At 56.2% G+C, this 20,856-nt stretch overlaps 2 protein-coding genes across 8 annotated transcripts in view; one reads left to right on the top strand and one right to left on the bottom strand.

The window, feature by feature from the left end:
- The window catches only part of CACNB3 (calcium channel, voltage-dependent, beta 3 subunit), a 12,816-nt gene extending 4,214 nt beyond the window's left edge, over nt 1–8,602 (top strand). For 3 of the 7 annotated variants that reach the window (XM_004692800.2, XM_012732495.1, XM_004692799.2), the window contains 12 exons: nt 3,680–3,802; nt 3,982–4,104; nt 4,511–4,626; nt 4,860–4,924; nt 5,133–5,152; nt 5,337–5,417; nt 5,542–5,600; nt 5,742–5,851; nt 6,117–6,268; nt 6,461–6,556; nt 6,679–6,828; nt 7,247–8,602. In XM_004692800.2, coding sequence (XP_004692857.1) covers nt 3,680–3,802; nt 3,982–4,104; nt 4,511–4,626; nt 4,860–4,924; nt 5,133–5,152; nt 5,337–5,417; nt 5,542–5,600; nt 5,742–5,851; nt 6,117–6,268; nt 6,461–6,556; nt 6,679–6,828; nt 7,247–7,561 — 1,410 coding nt within the window. In that variant the 3' untranslated portion in view covers nt 7,562–8,602. Of the gene's footprint in view, nt 1–6; nt 53–3,679; nt 3,803–3,965; nt 4,105–4,510; nt 4,627–4,859; nt 4,925–5,132; nt 5,153–5,336; nt 5,418–5,541; nt 5,601–5,741; nt 5,852–6,116; nt 6,269–6,460; nt 6,557–6,678; nt 6,829–7,246 lie in introns of those variants that run through there. The other 4 variants (XM_012732497.1, XM_012732496.1, XM_004692798.1 and 1 more) reach the window with 3 other exon arrangements.
- A 772-nt stretch (nt 8,603–9,374) lies between these two features.
- DDX23 (DEAD (Asp-Glu-Ala-Asp) box polypeptide 23) lies at nt 9,375–20,359 on the bottom strand. Its single transcript, XM_004692797.1, has 17 exons — nt 20,276–20,359; nt 17,570–17,778; nt 16,780–16,890; nt 15,857–15,950; nt 15,688–15,753; nt 15,022–15,160; nt 14,631–14,764; nt 14,404–14,516; nt 14,008–14,151; nt 13,685–13,910; nt 13,259–13,404; nt 12,735–12,912; nt 12,283–12,525; nt 11,767–11,918; nt 11,448–11,556; nt 10,644–10,818; nt 9,375–10,266 (listed from the first exon to the last, which is right to left on the bottom strand). The coding sequence occupies exons 2-17, from the start codon at nt 17,776–17,778 to the stop codon at nt 10,043–10,045; spliced, it is 2,463 nt and encodes an 820-aa protein (XP_004692854.1). The 5' UTR covers nt 20,276–20,359; the 3' UTR covers nt 9,375–10,042.
- Nucleotides 20,360–20,856: the final 497 nt, after the last annotated feature.

Below are 20,856 nucleotides of genomic sequence, written 5' to 3'. Positions count from 1 at the left end.
CTCCCCCATGTATGACGACTCCTACGTGCCCGGGTTTGAGGACTCGGAGGCGGTGAGTGCCCACGGTGGGTGGGGGCGGGGAGGTGGGGGCTGCGCCCCCCCTCCCCAGGATCCCTCCTGCGGTTCAGGACTTTGGGGGGCAGGAGGCTGGGGGGTCGCCGCAGGGAAGGTGGAGGTGGATTTTCAGGTCAAGGGCTCCCCAGTACCCCTTGGCGTCGGTGGCAGTGGGGGGCAAGGCTCGAGCAGGTGGCTGGACAGGGTAGAGGGAGGCCAGGCTGGAGGCCAGGACACTGGGGTGCAGGGGGCACGCGCTGCCTGGAGTTCCGAATCCAAACCTTCAGTGCCTCAGCACTGGACAATTTAGGGAGGCTAGGAGCACAGCAGAGGACGGGGACGCCTCTCCGAGAGAAGGATCACAAAACTTGAGGCTCTCCATTATGCCCTCCCCTGTTCATCCTGAGCGTTGCCGGTCCCTCGCCGAGCTGAGCCTCAGCCTAGCCGCCCTCTGGCTGCATATGAATGCCGGGCCCTTGGGTGGGCCAGCTGGCTGGGCCCTTGGGTGGGCCAGCTGGCTGAGCCCTTCGTTCCCTGCCTCCCGCCGAGGCGGCTGCAGAGTGGGGGGCATCCTGCTTCCTGCCCAGCATGGAGGACCTAGAGGTGAGGCGGGAGAAGCCAAGGGCCTGGGGATGGAGAGGAAGCTCTTTGCTCAGAGAACCAGGCAACTGATAAATATTTAATTCTCCTCTTTGCTTTTATCTCCTGACCCACTGAGACGAGTCAGCTCATTAGGCAGAGATTCCCGGAGCTGCAAGAGCAGGGAGAATGCCTGGAAAGAGGGGGCACAGATGATGGGGCGCATCTCAGCCCCTTCCCTCCAGCACCCTGCCAGGGGGACTTCTCAGGAAAGAGCCACTAGGTGGCCTGGAAGAGGCCCTGGTAGGGACAGAGGGTAGAGCTCCCCAGGATCGGAAGGGGAGTGCTGAGTCTTCTCCCACCTCCGGGAATAGCTGAGTCCTGGGGGTCAGAACCGGCAACTCTGTCCTTTTCTGAGGCTGGGCTCCTGCTGGGCCCAGTTCCCCACTGAGTTTCTGGGGCTAATTACATCGCAGCTAGAGCAGATGCTTTTCAAGGCTCTGGTGGACACCTTTCTAACGGTTGAAGGGACAGCTGGCGTGGCCCAGGGTGCCAAGGTGAGCTTGAGAACAAACCTCTCCCTGGGCCTGAGGGCCCTAGAAGGTTCTTCCCATGTCTGGTGAGAAGGGCTGTTTAGTTGTGATGGGTTTGCCAGCCAGTGTGTTGGGTTTGCCAGCCAGCTCATGGCACCCCTCTGGTTCCTGGATCACCCTCCCCCACTGCCCTTTTTCTTGCCTGGCTTTCCCTGAGGCCCCCTCTGAAGCAGTAGGAGGGAGATCAGGCTCTAAATAAATCCATGGGCTCATCTCCCTCCTCTCCTTCCCCCTGCCAGGCGGGAGTGGCGCTGCAGCCTGCCCACACACTCACCAGGCAAGGGGGCACCACCAGGGCACTGTGCCAACTCCAGCAGCTCCCAAGTACTGAACCTCTAGAGCTCTTTGGGCAGAGGAAGGGGTAGGGAGACAAGGCCCCAGAGTGTGCTTAGCAGGACATCCCTGGCTCCCCAGGGTGGCTGGGTGTGCGCGGGAGAGTTGGTGATTTGGGAATAATGGAGAAGGGCTCCATCCTGAGCGTGCCTCCTTAGCATTTAGGGAGAGCGCTGTCATTGCCATCCTAGGGGAGGGCCTAGGTGACCCGCATGCCTGCAAGGACATGAAGATCCTAAATTAGGCTGAGAGCCCAGAGAGCGACTGCAGAGGTCAGCTCGTGTCCCATCTAGGCATCTAGGGTGCATCGGATGTTGCTGATCGAAGTGAGTGGTCATCCTGCCGGCTGGCCTGTTGGCCCCGTTGGGGCACACATAGCCTGTGTCCTGAGACCCCTGAAGAGGGCCCCCTACTCTGACAGTGCAGAGGCTCTTCCTGGGGCTTTGCCTCTCTTTTCCTCCTTCCAAGCCAGCCTTACTTTGGTCTCAGGAGATGGGGGTCAGTTGGCAGACTTCTATAGAAGGGCTTTTCTTCTCTGAGCTACCTCCATGTCTTTGATGTTGTTGTTTTTAAGATTTATTTATTTATGCATACAGAACTGGGGTACAGGCCAGAGGCGTGAGAGGATTCACCAGAGACAGTGGGGAGCAGAACAGGCAGATCCACGAAGCACACTGCTGAGGGGAGTAGCGGGCGGACCAGGAGAGGTCTGCCGCGCCATGTGGGTCACCTCCGGGGCTGGGATCGAACTCACACTGAGGTGGCTGCGGCCAGCTTGCAGTGCTGTGTCCTAACCCGTTGTGCCACCAGGGAGGGCCTTCCATGCCTTTGTTTTACCACAGACTTTGTCTTTAGCCTGGACTCTAGCCTAGGCTGGTATCGCCATGACCAAACCTCGTGCCCAAGGTGGAGCTGGGGTAGAAAGCATGGGATGTGAGTTTGTCTTCTCCAAGTCTGGCCTCTCCTGACTTCTGTAGATGTTCCTCCATGGTGGGTTTGAGGGAACGTTCCTCAGCCTGAGAATATTTGAGAACCCTTTCCCCTACACGTACACACACACTACTCTTGTAGGCTTTGCCTTATCCCTGCCACCAGCACCTTGAGTTGATAGAATTACCACACAGACCTTTGTCCATAAAGAGGAAAACTGAGGCAGAAAGCACAAAGCACAAATGTCCCTTTCCCCTAGGCAGGGAGAGCCCCACGGCCAGGCAGCCGCCCTCAGCTGCAGCCGCCCTCAGCTGCACCCTCCTCCAGTGACCCTCCTCTGGGTGTGACGGGGGGACTCTCCTGGCCCAGGTCACCAAGGACTGTCCCGGCTTCTATCCCAGGGGTCCGGTGTTACGGGGTTGCCTAGCACCCACACAGCCGTCCTCCAGGACTGATACCCCTTCGGGAAGGGCTGGGTAGGCGTGGCTCTGGGCTGCGGAGCCCAGGGACACAGCTTTGTGTTGTCTCCTCTGCCTAGTTTGCTTCACACACCTGGCCAAGGGCCCTGGCAGGTGCAAGAGGAAAGTGTGGGGCAGGGACTGGGAGCGGAAGTAACTTCCAGGAGCTGGCAGCTCTGTGTGCTCCTCACCCTGGAGGGCTGGTGGGGGCGGGGAGAGCTAAAGGGAATGAAGAGTTAGGGCCTGACACTGGGCCTAGTGGGTGCCATGCCAACCAGCAACTTCTGATGCTCCCAGCTGGCTGTACTGCCAGGCATTTTAAAGGGAAAATATCCAGGCTGCCTTGTCTGATGTGAACAGGAGGGCTGGGTCTCCGGGATTCAGAATAACCTCAACTATCTTCAGTACACCTCCCTTCCCTCTGCCTCCCGGGACTGGAGGACTCAGTAGAGGGGAGGAAGGGAGGAAGGAGGGACGTGAAGGCTCTATTCAGAGCTGCAGTATTAATAGCTTGGGGGAGGGGCCCAGGTCTTTGCACATATTGATTGGGCTGCTTTCCTGCAGCCCCAAAGGCACCGGGGCCCTTCTCAAGGAGATGGGGGGAATCTTTGGGGCCAAGGCACCCCCATTTTGTGGAGGCTGGGCTAGAGGAGGTGCCGCTGTAGGGCTAGGAGGGTACCCCTGAGTGCCCTTCACACTTGGGCCCACACCGCAGCTTCTCCCCTATGCCAGGGCTCAGCCGACTCCTACACCAGCCGCCCGTCGCTGGACTCCGACGTCTCCCTGGAGGAGGACCGGGAGAGTGCCCGGCGTGAGGTGGAGAGCCAGGCCCAGCAGCAGCTTGAAAGGGCCAAGGTAGCACCTGCAAGCTGGGGCAGGCAGCTGGGTGGGAGCTGTGATGGGCCCTAAGAGCCAAGGAGCCCATGGGTGGGGGGGGGGCAGGTCGGTGGGGCCGCCCCACTGCTGAGGGGGCACTGAGACTGGAAGGGGTGCCCTGAGGCCCCCTCATTTGCACCAGCGATCAAATTCCACAGCATAAACCTGTGGCATTTGCTGTGAGGACCAATGTCAGCTACTGTGGCGTACTGGACGAGGAGTGCCCAGTCCAGGGCTCTGGGGTCAACTTTGAGGCCAAAGATTTTCTGCACATCAAAGAGGTAACCGACCCCCCCACCCCCCAAGAGAAGCCGCTTCATAACCCTGCTCTGGCCCTGTTCCCACGCCTCTTCGGCCCTCATTTACCAGAAAGCCCACAAGCTCCTCAATTCCGGTCCACATACCTGGTTCACCCCTCGTATCCAGAGACCTAATCGGGGTCTTCGTTCTTGAAGCCTGGCTCGGGCCTCGGCCTCCTGGTCTGGAGGGGGGAAAAGGGGTGGCCTCCATGCCGCCCACTGCAGCTTGCCAGCGCCCTTCCCCTGGCGCTGCCCGCTGCCTCACTGGCCTGGGGCCGCTCTCCCTAGACCGGCCACCTGCAGGCCTCCCTGGCTCCTTCACTTGAAGATCCAGGACTGAGGCCCCCGGTGCCTCCTGACCCTCCCTTCCTGCTCACCCCACCCCCAGAAGTACAGCAACGACTGGTGGATCGGGAGGCTAGTGAAAGAGGGGGGGGACATTGCCTTCGTCCCCAGCCCCCAGCGCCTGGAGAGTATCCGGCTCAAGCAGGAGCAGAAGGCCAGGTGAGCGCTGAAGCAGGGCCGCGGCTCCCACGCACGCCCGAGCGTGCACTTTACTGGCAGCGCTGGTAGCTGTGTCACTGCTGTGCATGTGTCACCCCGACATACACGCACCCCAGTGTGCACAGTTTAGCACACACATCCACACATGCACCTTCCTCACCCGCTGAGACGCGGGACAGCACACAGCCACTGCCAAGGGAGATAACGGCGCTGACCTCCCTTTCTCCTCTCAGGAGATCTGGGAACCCCTCCAGCCTGAGCGACATTGGCAACCGACGCTCCCCTCCGCCATCTCTAGGTAGCCTCCCCTCAACCCACCTGTCTTGGTAGGTGGGTAACTAAGCCCCTGGGACAAGGGGACTTTCCCCAGGTGAACTGTGTGGGCAGGGCTGGAGGAGGGACAAGAAGCTGGGAGAAGCCCAGGGCACCCCCCTGCTCCCCGGGAAGGTCCTCAGGGCCTTCTCCCCCTTCACCAAGTTTAATCTTTTATTTCCTTTTCCAAAAAGCCAAGCAGAAGCAAAAGCAGGTGAGTCAAGGAAGGGCCTTGGGCTGGGGGGTCACAGCATAGGACTGTGGGGTCAGGTTCCAGGCAGTCACTGCTGGAGGGGCAGCCCAGGGCCCGCCCAGAACCTCCGATCTGCTCCCCACCAGACAGGCGCAGGGCAGGCCGCGGGGCTGTGACTGCGCCTGACTTCACGTTCACCACGCAGGCGGAACACGTTCCCCCGTATGACGTGGTGCCCTCCATGAGGCCCGTGGTGCTGGTGGGACCCTCTCTGAAAGGCTATGAGGTAAGGGGCCCTCTGGCAGGCGGCCCCTGGGCGGGGATGTTCACGGGGCTGTGGGGAGGCGGGCTGCAGGGCTCCTGCCCTCTCCAGGAGGACCCTCGGCGAACTGCTCGCTTCCCCCACCCAGGTCACGGACATGATGCAGAAGGCGCTCTTTGACTTCCTCAAACATAGGTTTGACGGCAGGTAAGCGGGGACAGCGTGAGCGGGGAGCCCGCTGCCTGTCCCAGGCAGCGACGGCTCCTCTACAGGGGAGCTAACAGGCTGGGCGAGGAGGGACCGAGGGCGTTAAAGTCAGGGTGCGTTGGGTTCTCTGCTCCCACCCAGGATCTCCATCACCCGAGTCACGGCTGACCTCTCCCTGGCAAAACGATCAGTGCTCAACAATCCGGGCAAGAGGACCATCATCGAGCGCTCGTCCGCCCGCTCCAGCATTGGTGAGGCGCCCGCCACCCTCCTCTGCTCACCAGGCCTGGGAGGATTTCTTCCTTTTGCGCCCTCCCTCCCCTCGCCCCCCATTGACGGAGCCCCCCCCCCCCCCCCACCCCATGTCCTCAGGGCCTGTTCTGCCCGCCCAGGCCTTGATGAGCCTCCTCGTCCTCCACTTCTTTCTTGCCCACTATTTGGGCACCTTAGAGCAGAGGAGAAGAGAAGAGGTGGGTGAGCTGCTGCAGCATCGCCTCCCTCTTGCTCTCCCTGTAGCTGAAGTGCAGAGTGAGATTGAGCGAATATTCGAGCTGGCCAAATCCTTGCAGCTAGTGGTACTGGACGCTGACACCATCAATCACCCAGCACAGCTGGCCAAGACCTCCCTGGCCCCCATCATCGTCTTCGTCAAGGTGTCCTCGCCAAAGGTGGGTGGGCGCAGCGGGGACCGCAGCATGTGGGTCTCACGCAGGTGCTGGCACAGGGCTCCTGGAGTAGAACCGTCTGGAGGCCCCTTGGCTTGCTGCTGCGGCCGTATCACCGCGGGGGGCCTCGCCCAGTTCCTTCTGGGTCCAGCTGCCCCCAGTGACGCCTGGCCTCACGCTGCCCCTTCCCCTCAGGTCCTCCAGCGCCTCATCCGTTCCCGGGGCAAGTCACAGATGAAGCACCTGACTGTACAGATGATGGCTTACGACAAGCTGGTTCAGTGCCCACCAGTGAGTGCTGGGGTCGGCTACACCTGTGCCCACTCTTGCCCGTCCAGGGCTGGGGCTCTGCTGGAGATGGGGTGGGGCTGCTGCTGCTGAGAGGGAAGCCAGCGCCGCCTCCCCCTCTGCAGGAGTCATTTGATGTGATTCTGGATGAGAACCAGCTGGAGGACGCCTGCGAGCACCTGGCCGAGTACCTGGAGGTGTACTGGAGGGCCACCCACCACCCCGCCCCCGGCCCCGGGCTTCTGGGGCCTCCCAGTGCCATCCCTGGACTTCAGGTAACCGCCTCCTGCGGGCACAGGCGCTCAGACTGAGCCAGAGTACCGCCCTTCCCCGCACCCTGAGGCTCATCCTTGGGCTGCTGTTGGAAGGCCGAGCGGCCACGGGGCCCAGCACCACTGCCGAGGGCCAGTGCGGAGGGCAAGGGACTGTCCGCGGAGAGGAACTGTCCCCGGGGTGGCTGACCGTGGGGCTGCTTTCCCAGGGCTCGGAGTGGTCTCCACGCCCTCCCCGAGGCTGCCCTGGAGGCAGAGCCTGCTTCTGTGGCCGCCAGTTTCAGTACCTGAAGCGGGAGAAAGCGCCAGTGTGCTGCTCAGCCCGCGCATGTTACTGCCTGTGTCCGGGGACGAGCGTGTGCAGGGAGGCGAGGCAGAGGCAAGCCCTGCACGGCCTCACCGAGCTTTGTGTTGGCCACAGAACCAGCAGCTGCTGGGAGAGCGCGGCGAGGAGCACTCACCTCTTGAGCGGGACAGTTTGATGCCCTCAGACGAGGCCAGCGAGAGCTCCCGCCAAGCCTGGACGGGATCTTCCCAGCGCAGCTCCCGCCACCTGGAAGAGGACTATGCAGACAACTACCAGGACCTGTACCAGCCTCACCGCCAACACACCTCGGGGCTGCCCAGTGCTAACGGGCATGACCCTGAAGACCGGCTCCTGGCCCAGGACTCGGAGCACAACCACAATGACCGGAACTGGCAGCGCAATCGGCCCTGGCCCAAGGACAGCTACTGACCGCCTCCTGCTGCCCTGTGCTGGGAGGCCCAGGTGCACTGGCCGGGGTGCCCACTCCAGGCGAGGTGGGGTTAGGCTGGCATTAGGCTGGCACTAGACTCAGGCCCCAAAGCCCCCTGCCCAGCCCCAGCTGTGGTCCTGAGGTTCTGGGCGAAGAAAGGGTCCCCCTTACCTCCTGGGCAGCGACCTCCCTAGGCTCCCACTCTAGGTTCTAGCTGTGTGTGCTGCACCCTGGCATCTCCCTCTCCTGCACAAGACGCTGCCCCCCTGGGCAGTGCCCTCAGGCCAGGATCCCCTCGGCAGGAGCCTTCCTACCAGACTCAGGGAAGGGATGCCCCTCAGTGACAGGAGGGTGGGGATGTGGGCGGCAGGGCTTGAGGAAGAAGCAAGCCCGAGCAGGCCACGTCCTGCCAGTCAAGGGCCTCGGGGGTGCGCTTCAGAGTCGAGGGCCTCCACGCACCTCACTGCCTCACATTCCAGACGAGACAATCAGAGCCCTACCGGGTGGCACCCCCATCCCTCAGCGGGGTTGGGGCATCCACCCAAGGCCGGAGCAGTAGGCAGGCTAGGATGGGGTCAAGGCCTCACAGCTGAAGCTCTTGAAGAGAAAGGCTTTCCTCACCCTGCCAGGATGCCTCTTAACGTCTGACAAGACCAAGGACCGGAAGCCAGATCAAGCCAAGGGGCCGACCGGATTGGGAGTTTGGGAAGGGAGGGTTACACGTAGCAGGGAACGTATGGAACAGTTTCAGGGGTGTCCTTGCCCCCTCATTCTTTTGCTTTTGCATCCTGTCGTTTCTGTTGAGGGCCCTCATGCCTCCGGGGGGACACGAGTCCCACACTTTATTCCTCACTCACTCGGCCGTTGCTTGTTAAGTTCGGGCTAAGCGGGGATGTAGGACAGCTGACCCCCGAGTGACCCCCGAGGCCCTGTCCACCCGGCGAGCCTTGCCTCACAGCTCTAGTGTGTGACCTACAGAGCATGCTCCAGAAGACCCTGCCATGCCTCACCGTCATCATCAATAAACACCACGCACAGTCCGCCAGGCTCCTGTCCTGTGTCCAGACCGGGCAGTCAGGCTGCGTGCCGTGGGTGCCATGTGTGGAGGAGGTGGAGGGCACAGGCCTCCTCCACAGGGACCCACCAGGTGAGGGGAGCACAGAGCGAGGGGAGCACCAGCCCCCAGGGGGCGCGCAGACACTGGCCAGGTGGCGGAGCTGGGGAAGCCGCCTCCTGCCTTTATCCAGGATTCCTGCCCTGGGCTCGGCAGCTGCCACTTAGGCTCCATACACTTACCCAGGCCTGAGGGGAGGGAAAACTACTTGAGACAGCAGTAGGCCCTACAACCCCTCGCCAGACCCTAGCCCACTGGACCTGGCCCATCACGCCGTGATGCCCCTGGTGCCAGTCTCCACCCGCCTGTGTGCAGCAGGCCCAGCAGTTGGGGAGTCACAGCAGGGTGCTGAGGCTGGCTGAGGGCCCGCGGCCACAGGGCGGGGTGCAGTTCCAAGTGTGCCGCGCTGCCAGCTTCACAACCACTGCACTCGCGCTCACACGCTGACCCTTATGCAGAGCAGCTGAGGGTGTCCAGGCCGAAGCTCTATTACCTGAGGTGGTTAGAGGTGTTCCAGTCTTGCTGCCAGTGGCCCCTCCGTCTCCCTCAAGTGCGCCCTGCGGACTCAGACGGCCCCTGGGCGCTGCTCTAGCTAGGATTTTCTTTCAGGGTGCAGGTCAACCCACCATGCCCAAGGCTGTGCTCCTGTCTGCTGTGACACCAGGGAGAACCTGGAGGTGACGTAGGTGGAGCGAGAGACAGCCTTATAGTCGTGTGTTTATTCCCAGAACATACAAACATCTTCTCAGAGAATAGAAAACAAGAATTTCACTCAGTGACTTAAAGATGGACACAGCCAGCTCAACCTGTCCCCACATCTACTAAAAAAAGTTCCCCGGGTGAGGGGTGCCTAGAGTGCACAGCACCCTTGGCAAAGGGGCAGCGCGCGGCTCTAAACAAGGCTCTCGACTTGATTTATAATCCAAATGGGCAAACAGCTGTCAAAACGACAAGAGTCCAAGGTCCGTAATCCCCACAGTGCCAGATCCCCGGGGTCATCCAGGTAATGACGCTGCGGAAGCTCACGCAGCCACGTCTGTGCCGAAGACGTCCCCATCGGCCAGTGTTCCCTTCGGTCTGCAAGGCATTGCCGACCGACTGCCTCCATAACTAGCGCAAGCCCAAGGCCCAATGCAACCCCAAAGCCCGTCAGAGGGGCAGAGCTGGGCCAGGATCTATGGCAATTTGTTCTATGCTTCCTACAGCTCCTCTTCACCTACAGCCTCAAACTCAGGCCCGAGGCCAGGTAGTCTGATCACGTCCAGAACAAACCACCAGAACCCAGAGCGAGGACCTGAAAGATGGTCGTGAGGGTCCTGAAGAACAGGCTTCAGCACGTGCCCTTTCGGCCAAGGGGAGAGAGCTGTTAGGCAAAGATGGTCTCTTCCCGGCGCTTCTTGGTAAGGATGGTGCCTGGCTTGTGCTGGGCATCGGGGTGGTTGGCTAGTTCTGGGGGGCAGGACGACACCGGACTCTCCAGGATGGCTTGCTTCAGCTCGTAGAACACAGCAGAGTCCTCTTTGGTGAGGAAGGTGATAGCCACACCACTCTTCCCTGCTCGTCCTGTGCGCCCGATGCGGTGGATATAATCTAGGGGCAAGAACAACTATCACTGGGGGTACCAGGCCAGATGCCCTGCTAAGCAGTATCTGAGGCCTCCACACCTCTGAGGGCAAGAAGTACAGCTCGTGCAGGCCGCAGCAGCGGTGCCTAGCGTTTGGCACCAGCGCCCGCCTCCCCGGTGCCGCCCGCCCACACTAAGACAAGGGCTGTCCCAGCAGCGCTTCCACCCAGCCTGAAGACAGGGTGCCACCCCACGTGCTGCAGCCAAGTCCGCGCAGGGAAGGGCCGTTCTTTGGCACGGGCAACCCCAGGCCAGACGCCATGGCAGACGGCTGTGTCCCACCCTCCGGCCGAAGACACAAAAGCCCTCTCACCGCAGGCTGGAGCTGCGTCACGGCACTCACCTTCGATGTTTTTGGCCATATCATAGTTGACAACCATCGACACATCTTGGATGTCGATACCACGACCTGCCACATCTGTAGCCACCAAAATATCCTTGGCGCCAGCCTTGAGGTTGGACAGTGCGAACTCTCGCTGCTCCTGGCCTTTGCCACCATGCAGTGTACAAGCGTTGTACTGTTGGGAGAAAGCAGGTGAAGCCGAGCAACAGCATCATGGGAAGACACAGCCATTAAGGGGGGGTGGGGCCGAGAGGGGGAGGGGGAGGGGCGGGGAGGAAGAATGACAACAACTAACAACTGCAGTGAGGCAGAACAGTGGAGCTGGAAAAGGATGGAAGGGGTGGTGTGGCATGGCCAGGACAGCAGGGTGAGGCCAAAGGTCAAGCGATTGAGTGTGACGTGAATCAGATGAGAAAAGTAGTCAGAGATTGCGGGAAAGAGATTAGGGCAAAGAGCAAGTTGAAGAGGTTTAAAAAAGGTTAAGTGCTGAGTGGAAAGGACGCCTCGTTAGCAAGCCTGCCTCCCTCCCTACCACGCCTCACTCTGACCCACTCTCTTCCACACCCTCGCAGGCTGCCAGATGTTAGCTTCCTCTGGCCCCAGCCCACTTCGGGGAGACCCAGTTTTGCCTAGCACGGCTGAAACAGACAAGAGGTCCCCTTAACCTGATCTTACTGTCCTCACTCCTCTGCCCCTGACCTGACGAATGCTAGAGAGAACAGCTGAGAACTGAGCCAGGGGCCCGACTAGTTTTTGAAAGCAGCACCCAGGAGACCAGACTTCACTCCCCCCTGCCAGACACACCCCCATCTTCTCCAAGGATTTGGCCAAAACATCACAGCCTTTTTTCTGGTTGACAAAAATGATGATGGGTGGATCAAAGCCTTGCTCCAAGATCGCCAGCAGCTTTTTCCTGGGGGGAGTGAAAGAAGACAAAAATGAGATGCATATTACCTCCCGCTCCAGGCTTAGCCCAACTACAAACCCCAATTCCCAGGATCTTCGCGGCTTCCCGGGTAAGATGTTCATGGATTCCCAAATGGGACAAAATCTCTTGACCCACGAGAACCATCGCCCCGCCCCCCTTCCCCCCTTCTCGGTCCTGCCCAGCTGTCTCCCATACCTCTTTTCTGACTCTGACATGAGGAAGACCTTCTGTTCCACACGTTCATGGGGTTTGCCTGCGGAGCCAATGTACACCACAGCAGGTCGCCGAAGATAGCTCCGGGCCAGACGCTCCACCGCCGGGGGCATGGTGGCCGTGAACATGACTGTCTATGAGAACAGGAGGCTCAGCCTGAGTCCAGGACTCGGCGTCACTTAGCCCGCCATGGCCCAGGGGAGACCAAACAGCACCGATCTGAGAGAGCTCTGACAGCTACCACCCTCGTAAGGGTCCTCACACTAGCCAGGAAGGGCTGAGGGCTTTCGCTAACAAATGGGGAGTAAGGGGCAGGAACAGCAACATGACCCTTGGGACTAAATTAAGTGGCTGCACCTCCAGGGACTGTGGGAAGGAGGCCCCTAGGCATGCCTCACCATTCTGGAAACTTGTTTTCTGGGACTACATAGGGCAAGAAGTCTTAGGGCAGGTTGGGTAATTTGCTGTTTTTTCTCAGCCCAGGGAAGCAAGCCTTACTTGGCGGTACTTATGTTTCCCTGACTCAAAGTTGGCCAACATCTTCTCAGGATCCTCAGCCTCATCCGTGTCTGGCTTCTGGTTGCTGACAGGCATGTGCTCCAGGATCTTCTGGACGTCTGGTTCAAAGCCCATGTCAATCATCCTGTCGGCCTCATCCAGTACCACATAGGTACAGCGGCTTAGCACCAGGTAGCGGTTCTCCAACACGTCAATCAGACGTCCTGGGGTAGCAATCACAATCTGGGGGTACAGCGGAAACACAGCCTCAGCAGGGATCCCTTCTCCCACTTATTAACTATCCATCCACATGAACAAAAGCTGCGACAACAGAGTAGGGGTCTTAGCAATCCCAATGCGAAGAACCTCCAGACCACCGTGTGCATGGAACATGTACGTCAGAACTTGAAATCAGAGCCCAGACGGCAGGCCGGCTGCTGGCTACAACCAACCTCACAGCCCATGCGCAGCCGGAAGCCCTGGTCTTCTCTGGAGATGCCACCGATGACAGCCACGGTGCGGATGCCGAGTGGCTTCCCAAACTTGATCGTCTCTTCCTCAATCTGCTGAGCCAACTCACGGGTAGGGGCCAGGATGATGGCGTAAGGGCCCTGGTCTGACTCTTCGATCCTGTGGTAAATGGGGAACGCTGCCATTTCCACAGTCGTGGTTCTCAGCCAACCATCGCCCAGAGTCATTCTTAAGGGCAGAATGGGACTGGGGAGGGTGGTAGGAGAGGATGCAGTGGCCGCCTTTGAAAAAGAGGCCCCAGGAGAGCCAAGGTCTCCAGGGAACAGCGTTTGCCAACAATGAAATCATACGTTTCTCTGCTATCAGGAACCAATTATTCCTTAATATCTGACCCAGACTAAAAGGGAAGTGACTCACAGATGTGAGAAGAAAACTGAGCGCTCATTTGCCACTTCCACATTTTCTGATCAGCCAAACCCAGCCCGGCTGGTGCCAGCCAACCCACCTGTCAATTTTGGGGAGCGTGGTGATCCAGACCAGCAGTGGGATGAGAAAGGCTGCGGTCTTGCCACTGCCGGTCTCGGCCACGCCTATGATGTCACGGTTCTGTAGCCCGATAGGAATTGCCTGCCGCTGGATAGGTGTTGGCTCCTGCAGAGACCCGAAGGGGAACGGGCAGTCAGGATTCTACTGCCCGGGCGACTGCAGGCAGAGTGTGCCCACGCGCCTACCCAGTAGGGTTCCAGGAGCCTTCACAGGAACGGGGACCCAAAAAGAAACAACCCAAGGCCAACATTTCCACCAGGAAGTGACAGACAAGGTCACCTTGGTGCCTTGGCAGAGGACGGCATGGACAGGCAAGGAACAAAATTCTCTGCTCCTGGTGGAGTCTGCCCCCAGGCCGTAGCAGCCTGCCAGGCGCCCTCCGTACCTTGTAGCCGCACTTATCAATGACCTCCAGGATGTGTGGGGGCAGAGAGGAGTCTTTCCAGGATCGGATGGGGTTGGGGATCTTGCCACCCTTGGTGGTGATGCTGTAGTCCTCACGGAAGATCCGCCAGTCCCTGTCCGTCATCTCGTCTAACTTCTTCTGGGACCAATGCCGGTCATCCCACCGCTGCTTGGCCTCCTTTTTGCGGAGTTTGCGGAGTCTTGCCCTGAAGCAGGACATGAGAAACACGTGGCATCAGAGCCCTTCGTGACCCTGCGCAGACGGCACTGCCCTTCGTGACCCTGCCCAGCCGTGCCACTCACTCCTCCTGCTCCTTCTCTTCCAGAGTCCGCCGCTTCTCCATCAGGTCGCCATAGAATCGCGACTGCTCGCGTTTCTGCTGCTTGAGGTCAATGCCTGCGATGAAGCCTCGCCCCAGCAGCTGCACCTGGTGCCTTTCTTTGTATCTGCGATTGCGAAAGGAAGCAAACAGAGAAGAGGCTGTCACAGCACTAGAAAGCAGGGCAGACCAGCCACAGGGGCCAGCTCCGCCGCCTGCCCTGGCCCGTCCTCACCCCCAAGGCAGCTGGCTGGCTGCGAGTCCGCCAGCCCCCACCCTCCCACGCTAGCTGTCTTCTTCCTCCGTCTCGGAACTCTGTTGCCAGGTCTCTTTGGAGCGGCCAGCTTACAAGGTCCAGTTTAGGTCTGAAGTCACTCACAGGGGGTTGTAGTCAATGGAGGTGTCCTCAGATGCATCCCACTCGAAAACAAACTTGCGGTCATTGAGATGCCTTGTTCGGCGTCGCTTCTTGATGCCACCCAAGTAACGCTCCTGCCCAGACAGAACACAAAGCCCTCAAGCTGGAGGCCCAAATCTCAAACTCTCAGGTCAAAATTGCCAAATAACTAACTCTCATTTCGGGCTAGGAAAGAGACGTGATGGCACCTTAATGGCGTGCAGTTCCTTGCTCTTATCCTTCTCTTCCCGAATTTTCTGCCGCCCTTCCTCATCCTCATTTCCATTGGTCTCCCGCTCCATCCTTTCCCTGCGCTCCCGACGCTCCCGTTCCTGGGGGTCTTCTATAGAACAAAGAAAGCAAAACTGCAGAAGTGCTCAGCAAAAGAAAAACAAGAAGGCACCAAAGGGGTCCGACAGCGCCAGGTGACAGGAAGATGCACAAGGGAACGGGGGAAAGATAGTTTTCTCATAAACTTCCCTTACCCCGCCCGCTTCCAAACTCCCGATCAAACAAGTTTCCAGCTCTTCTGAATCACTTTACGATCCCATCCCACCCTTCCTACTCCATCTGGGGGCTGCACGGGATAGGGCGACGAACCCAGCATCTTCCGGCCCAAGTCTTGGAACTGCTTCCTCTTCTTCCTCTCCTCCTCCAGCATCTTCTGCCGCTCTTCCACTTCTTGCTGCCGCCGCTTCAGGGCTTCTGCCTCTCGTTCTGCTTTGGACAGGAACTTGGGCTACAAAACAGATTGGAACTATAAACAAAGGATCTGTGAGTGAGACCACATCACTGATGGGAAGACACAAACAGTCTGAAAATACTGGTGCAGGCATCAACCTTATGAAGGAAACACCAACAGGTCTAGAGTCCTTTATAGGCTGAATTGTGCCTCCCTCGGAATTTATCTGTTGAAGCCTTTAATACCCAGTATTTCAGAATGTGGCTGTATTTGGAGACTGAACCCTTAAAGACGTCATAAAACTAAAATGAGACTCATAGGATGAACCCCAAGCAACTGGTCTCCTTGTAAGGAAACACCTGGGCACACCAGAGACACCAAGGGCTTGCACAGAGGGAAGAGCATATGGAAACAGAAGACAGACACCTACAACACAGGGAAGCCCTGGCAAGAAACGACGCTACTGACACCACCCCAGAGGTGGAACCTTCAGAATGTAAGAACTATAAATTTCTCCTGTTTAAGCCACTCAGCCTGTGTTTGCTGTGGCAACCCTAGCCAGCTAGTACCAGACACATTCTTACCTTCGCCTCAGCCTCTTCCTCAGCCTTTTTCTTGGCCAGGAGTTCCTCTAGGGATAACGGCTGAGTCTGAAGATAAGACAAAGGGTTTCAGTCTACAAACACTCTCTTCTGTTGAAAAGCACTGAGCTTGAGTTAAGAGGAAGGTGAAAAAATCCTTCATTTCTTTTACCTTAGGCTTCTTATCACCATGTTCATCCTCTTCGTCCTTCTTAGAGTCTCTGTCTTTCCGAGATTTAAAGTCTTTTCCTCGGCCAGGAGATAAACTTTAAGGAAAAGGAATGGGAAGGTCCAAGTCACTGCCTCACCGCAGTTCCCAGATGAGGATCAATCTGAGCCCCAAGAAGATGGGTGTTTTCTCATGACTCAACAGGACTGGCCCATGCTCACCCATCATGTCCTGACGTTCCCCGGGGGCCTGCTCTGAAGCCTCACAAGAGGCCCATATTCAAGCTGGGTCTCCTTTTCTGCAACTTAATCTCTTCTGGAAAGTGGGTCTTTACTTACCAATGCAAAAGTATTTTCTTCAAATAGCAGTTGCACATTGAAAAAAGAATCCTACTTAACTTTGAAATATATAATGAATTCGGCCTAGATTGCCACCTACATACACCATTCCCAGATACTGCTATATATGTCTCCTCCTCCTTTTTCCTTCCTACCAGTCCCAGCAATCCCTCCGTCACACCTGCTGCAAGTTTACTCTATTCTGATTCAGAGACCTCAAACAGCCTGTTCAGGCTTGTTATGAGAATTGTCCTCTGCCCTGAATTCTAACCTACACACTTTCTGGGCCTAATAAAAACTTTGCATAGAAAAGTTTCTAGAGGAAAGAGGTCAAGATACTGGGACATTAAGCTAGCCCAACAAGTATGATGAATATCTTGAGTAGAAAAACTGAGGTCTGACGGAGCTACAAGAATATTCTGTACACTAATAACCTTGTCAAATGAATTTCTAAATTCTAAGAACAAATGGACCCTCAAAGGGTTGCGACTTCATTCATTACACTTTCAGCTCTGCAGAAGCTGAACCAGCTCAGATTCAGAGGAAGAGTTAAGTGCATACCCTCAGGCCCACTCACTCCTCAGGTACCTGGATCGTTTGCGGTCCTTGTCCCGTCTGTGCCCATCCTTATCCCGATCTCGGTCCTTCTTATTCCGCTCCCGTTCCTTATCTCGTTCTCGTTCTTTATGCCGTCGATCTCTGAACACAGCACAGTGAAGAGGTTACTTGATATTTCCCAAGTAATCTGCTTCACTGCAGCCCTAAAAAGATTCCCATGCTCTTTTCTCGCTGAAGCGATATTTTACAAATTGGCAAATGTGTTTCCTGGGAAAGTTAAGAGAGAATTTTTTTTTTAAGATTTATTTATTTATGCATACAGAGCTGGGGTACAGGCCAGAGGTGCAGGGGTGGTGAGAAGATTCACTAGAGACAGAGTGAACAGGCTGACTGATGCAGTACACTGCTGAGGGGAGCAGCAGGCAGGCCAGGAGAGGTCTGCCGTGCCATGTGGGTCACCTTCAGGGCTGGGGATTGAACTCATGTGGAAGTGGCTTTAGCATCTTAGTGCTGTGCTTTATCCCACTACGTCACTAGGAAGGGCCCAGTTATGAGAGAATTTTAAGGTCTTATGCATCAGAGTTACACTGCTAAGTATCAACAGCACTGACAGCACATGGACCATATGCGCAGATACACTCTTTCTTGATCATCCAGACCTTCCCCTTACCAATTCCCTTCTAAGGCTTAAGATCTGCTGGTTCATTAGTCGTAGAAAATATATTAAAGACTAAAGTCCTAATATTTGAGACACAAGAGCAAGAACGAAGTTTGAGATGTAGTCTCCTCTCCATGGAACAGACATACAAAGCCACTTTACCTTTCTATAGATTTGGAACGGGAACGGGAGCGAGAACGACTGGCTCCTCGACGTCTATCCCTCGACCTATGCCGCTTCCTGTCTTTAGATGGAGAAGACTTCCGGTCCCGGTCCCGATCCCGCTCTCTGTCAGGAGTCCGAGATCGTTTCCTTTCGTCTTTGGAAGGCGAGGCATCACGGTCCTTCTTGTCAGCCAGCTCTCCTGCCATCTGTCAGAGGTAATACTTCTTATGTACTAAGTACATAAAACCAACATCTCCACACGCATGTAGTATGCAACTATCTCCAAACAAGCCTAGAGGCAGATAGCCTGGCTTGCTTACAGATGAAGAAACTGAAGCTCAAACTTATAAATAACTTGCCTGAGAACACACAAGCACCAAGTGGCAGAAATTCAAGCAGTCTGGCTCAATTTTATTCATTACACTACACTGCCTTTCTGTGATTCCTTTTGTCCATATTCACTCCTCAAAGCGTGCAATGAATATACCTTTTTTTTTTTTTTCAATGCATACAGACTTGGGTACAAGCCAGAGGTGCAGGGGCGGTGAGAGGATTCACCGCAGAACAGGGGAGCAGAATAGGCAGATTGACGAACTATACTGCTGAGGGGAGCAGCGGTGCTGAGGGGAGCAGCCGCAGGTCAGAAGAGGGCTGCTGGGCCATGTGGGTCACCTCAGGCAGGTGATCAAACTCGCACTGAAGCAGCTGCTTGCAGTGCTGCATCTTAACCCATTGTGCCACCAGGGGTCAGGACCCAAATATACCTAATTTTATGGCAAGAGGATGGAGTACTCGCTGTCTCCGGGAACACCCTGCACGGCTCACCTTAGAAGCCTACGAGGTCTGCCAACCTATGAGGGCTCGGTACACATAGCCAAAGAAAGCACGACAAAGGGGGAGAAATGTTTCACTTTTAAGATTTGGGATTTTAATCAGCACACCAAGAAAAATTTAAATGGAGAGACAAGCTCACTTTTACTCAGTTTAAAGGCAATGTACGTTTCTGTTGTGAGAAGGGTAACACTAGGTAAAGGGTACCCTTGTGGTGAACCTATAATTTAATAACCTAGGCACGAGATAAAAGTACCTTGTTCTAGGAAAGTGGCTACTGAATAGAAAGAAGTAAACAGTTTCTGGATGTATTCTGGAGGCAGAGTTCATAGGACTTACTGTGAAAGGAGAAAGGGAGAGAGAGGACACAAAGATTAACTCCTAAATATACGGTTTGAGCCAACCAGTGATTCATGGAGTTATCAGTAACTGGGGATGAAGCAACTTTAGGAGGTAATAAAAAGTTCCATGGTTATGTTGAGTGCAAGATGTAAGAAAACCAAGTGGATGTTATAGGAAGGCAATTGAAATTGCAATTCTAGAACTCAGAGGAGACAAACTTTTGAGTCATCAATATATAGAGGGCTTTTAAAACCATGCACACTAAATTATATTACTTACATCAGCAGTATACAGCCACACATTACCGAACCTGATGGGGATGCATTCTGAAAAGTCACCATTAGGTGATTTCACCACTGGCAATGTCAGTCTAATTACACAAACCTGGACAGTAGTCGGGGTTATATAGTATTGCCTACTGGACCACTGTTGCATATGTGGTATCTTGTTACTGTAATTGAAGAACAGAACGGAAATGGCCCCAGGATTGAACTTCGGAACACTTTAACATTTAGAAGTCAGGCAAAAGAGGAGCCAGTTACAGAAGACTGGAAAGAAGCAGCAGCAGTGAGCAAGGAGGGGGGAAAGTGACCACAGAAGCCAGAAAACACGTTTTCCATTAGGGCATGGTCAACTGTTTCAAATGGACAAAGATGAGGGCATAGAGAAGTGACCCTTGCCTTCGGGAAGATGATGATTGGTGACCTTGACAAGAGCTGTTCTGATGCCATGGTGGAAACAGAAGCCTGGATGGCATGAGTTTAGAGGAGGATGAGAATAAAGACAGTATGCAAAAGCAACTTTTATTATTATAGGTTCTAGCAACACTTATCACAACAGTCAGATAAGCACTTCTTCCCAGCAGTATTCCTCACAAGGCTCCAGATAAATACTTGAGTTCCTCAGGTCTTGTGGTGCATACTTTCACACAGGACCCTGTCCAGAGGCAGCTTACAGAACAATATAGATACCCTACAGAGACTGTGCCAAGATGAAGGCTCAGATGAGCATAAATTATAGAGATTTCAAGGAGGAGTTTCGCGTCTCACTTGTGAGAGGGGACCTGGAAGATCTGGTCAGGAAATACGTCCTGATCATTTACTTAAAAGTAGAATTTGAGGATGTGTAAATGAGGATGCAGAAAAGAAGTCATCCCGGCAAGAGAAGTAAGACAGAGGCGGGAAAGCAGGACCGGTTCTGAGAGAAATGCCAGAGATCCAGTTTGGTTGGGTCAAGGGCTACTAGAAACATGAAGAAACAGGTCAGAATGGGGCTATCACTGATGGCGTGGCCATGAGCACAGGTCTGGCCCCTAGCATCGTCCAGAGACCTGGCCTGTGGCCCCAGAAGCCAGCACTCCCCCCTGGGGCCCGCACCCCTTCGCTCCCGCCCGCCCGAGTCTGCCAAGCTCATGCCCCGTCCCCGAGGTGTGTTTCCTCGCCTTGTACTGGAGGCAGGGGCCACCGCCTTGCCCCCACTCTCGCCCTCTCTGCAAGCCCGTGGGGACAGCCTCCAACGCGCGGGACTCACCACTCTAAGTCTGAACCGCCTAACGCGGCCTCAACGTCGCGGAACAGTCGCCATCTTCCCCGTTTCCTGGTCGCCGAGATGCACCTCCAGCCGCGCGGCAGGCTGGGAAGGCGAGTTTCTGGTCCCGGGTGGCGCAGGCCAACGGGGCGAGGCAGAAAACTACCAATCCCAGAAATCACTGCTCGAGCGCCGGTCCTTGGCCCCGGTGGCTGCTGGGCAATGTGGTTCGGCAGGCATATAGGCCGGCTGGGGAAGAGTTTTTTATGGACCGGCTGCCCGAATGAGGTTCTCCAGCAGCCTTGGTCTTCCAGGAGTAAGCTGGTCATCTGGAAACTGCTGTTAACGATGATCACGGCCTGTACTTACAGCGGAGGAGTTTAAGTGCTTCTTTAGCTGTCGTTGACACATAATTATAACAACTGCTGCAACAAATAATTTGTGGAAAAGTATGAGATTTTGAGATCGGTGTTTGCCTCATTTTACAGATGGACAAACTAAGGGGCAGGACTAGCCTAGTACTTCACAGTCAAGGTAGGCCAGTTCTTTATTGCGCGGGACTCAGATTTAGGAGGACATTTAAG

The sequence above is a fragment of the Condylura cristata genome, unplaced genomic scaffold, assembly GCF_000260355.1.
Source record: "Condylura cristata isolate star-nosed mole 26May11 unplaced genomic scaffold, ConCri1.0 scaffold00034, whole genome shotgun sequence".
NCBI classification, from domain to species: Eukaryota; Metazoa; Chordata; class Mammalia; order Eulipotyphla; family Talpidae; genus Condylura; species Condylura cristata.
The sequence above is the reverse complement of the archived record's forward strand: the minus strand, read 5'-3'. Positions and strand labels throughout refer to the sequence as shown.

What these genes read in the sequence shown, in the direction of transcription:
- DDX23 (XM_004692797.1), bottom strand. Translation starts at nt 17,778, where the DNA reads ATGGCAGGAGAGCTGGCTGACAAGAAGGACCGTGATGCCTCGCCTTCC. An exon ending in CGTTCCAAATCTATAGAAAG is followed by an intron (nt 16,891 to 17,569) that starts GTAAAGTGGCTT and finishes TGCTGTGTTCAG; the next exon opens with AGATCGACGGCATAAAGAAC. An exon ending in ACGCTCCCCAAAATTGACAG is followed by an intron (nt 12,913 to 13,258) that starts GTGGGTTGGCTG and finishes CATTTACCACAG; the next exon opens with GATCGAAGAGTCAGACCAGG.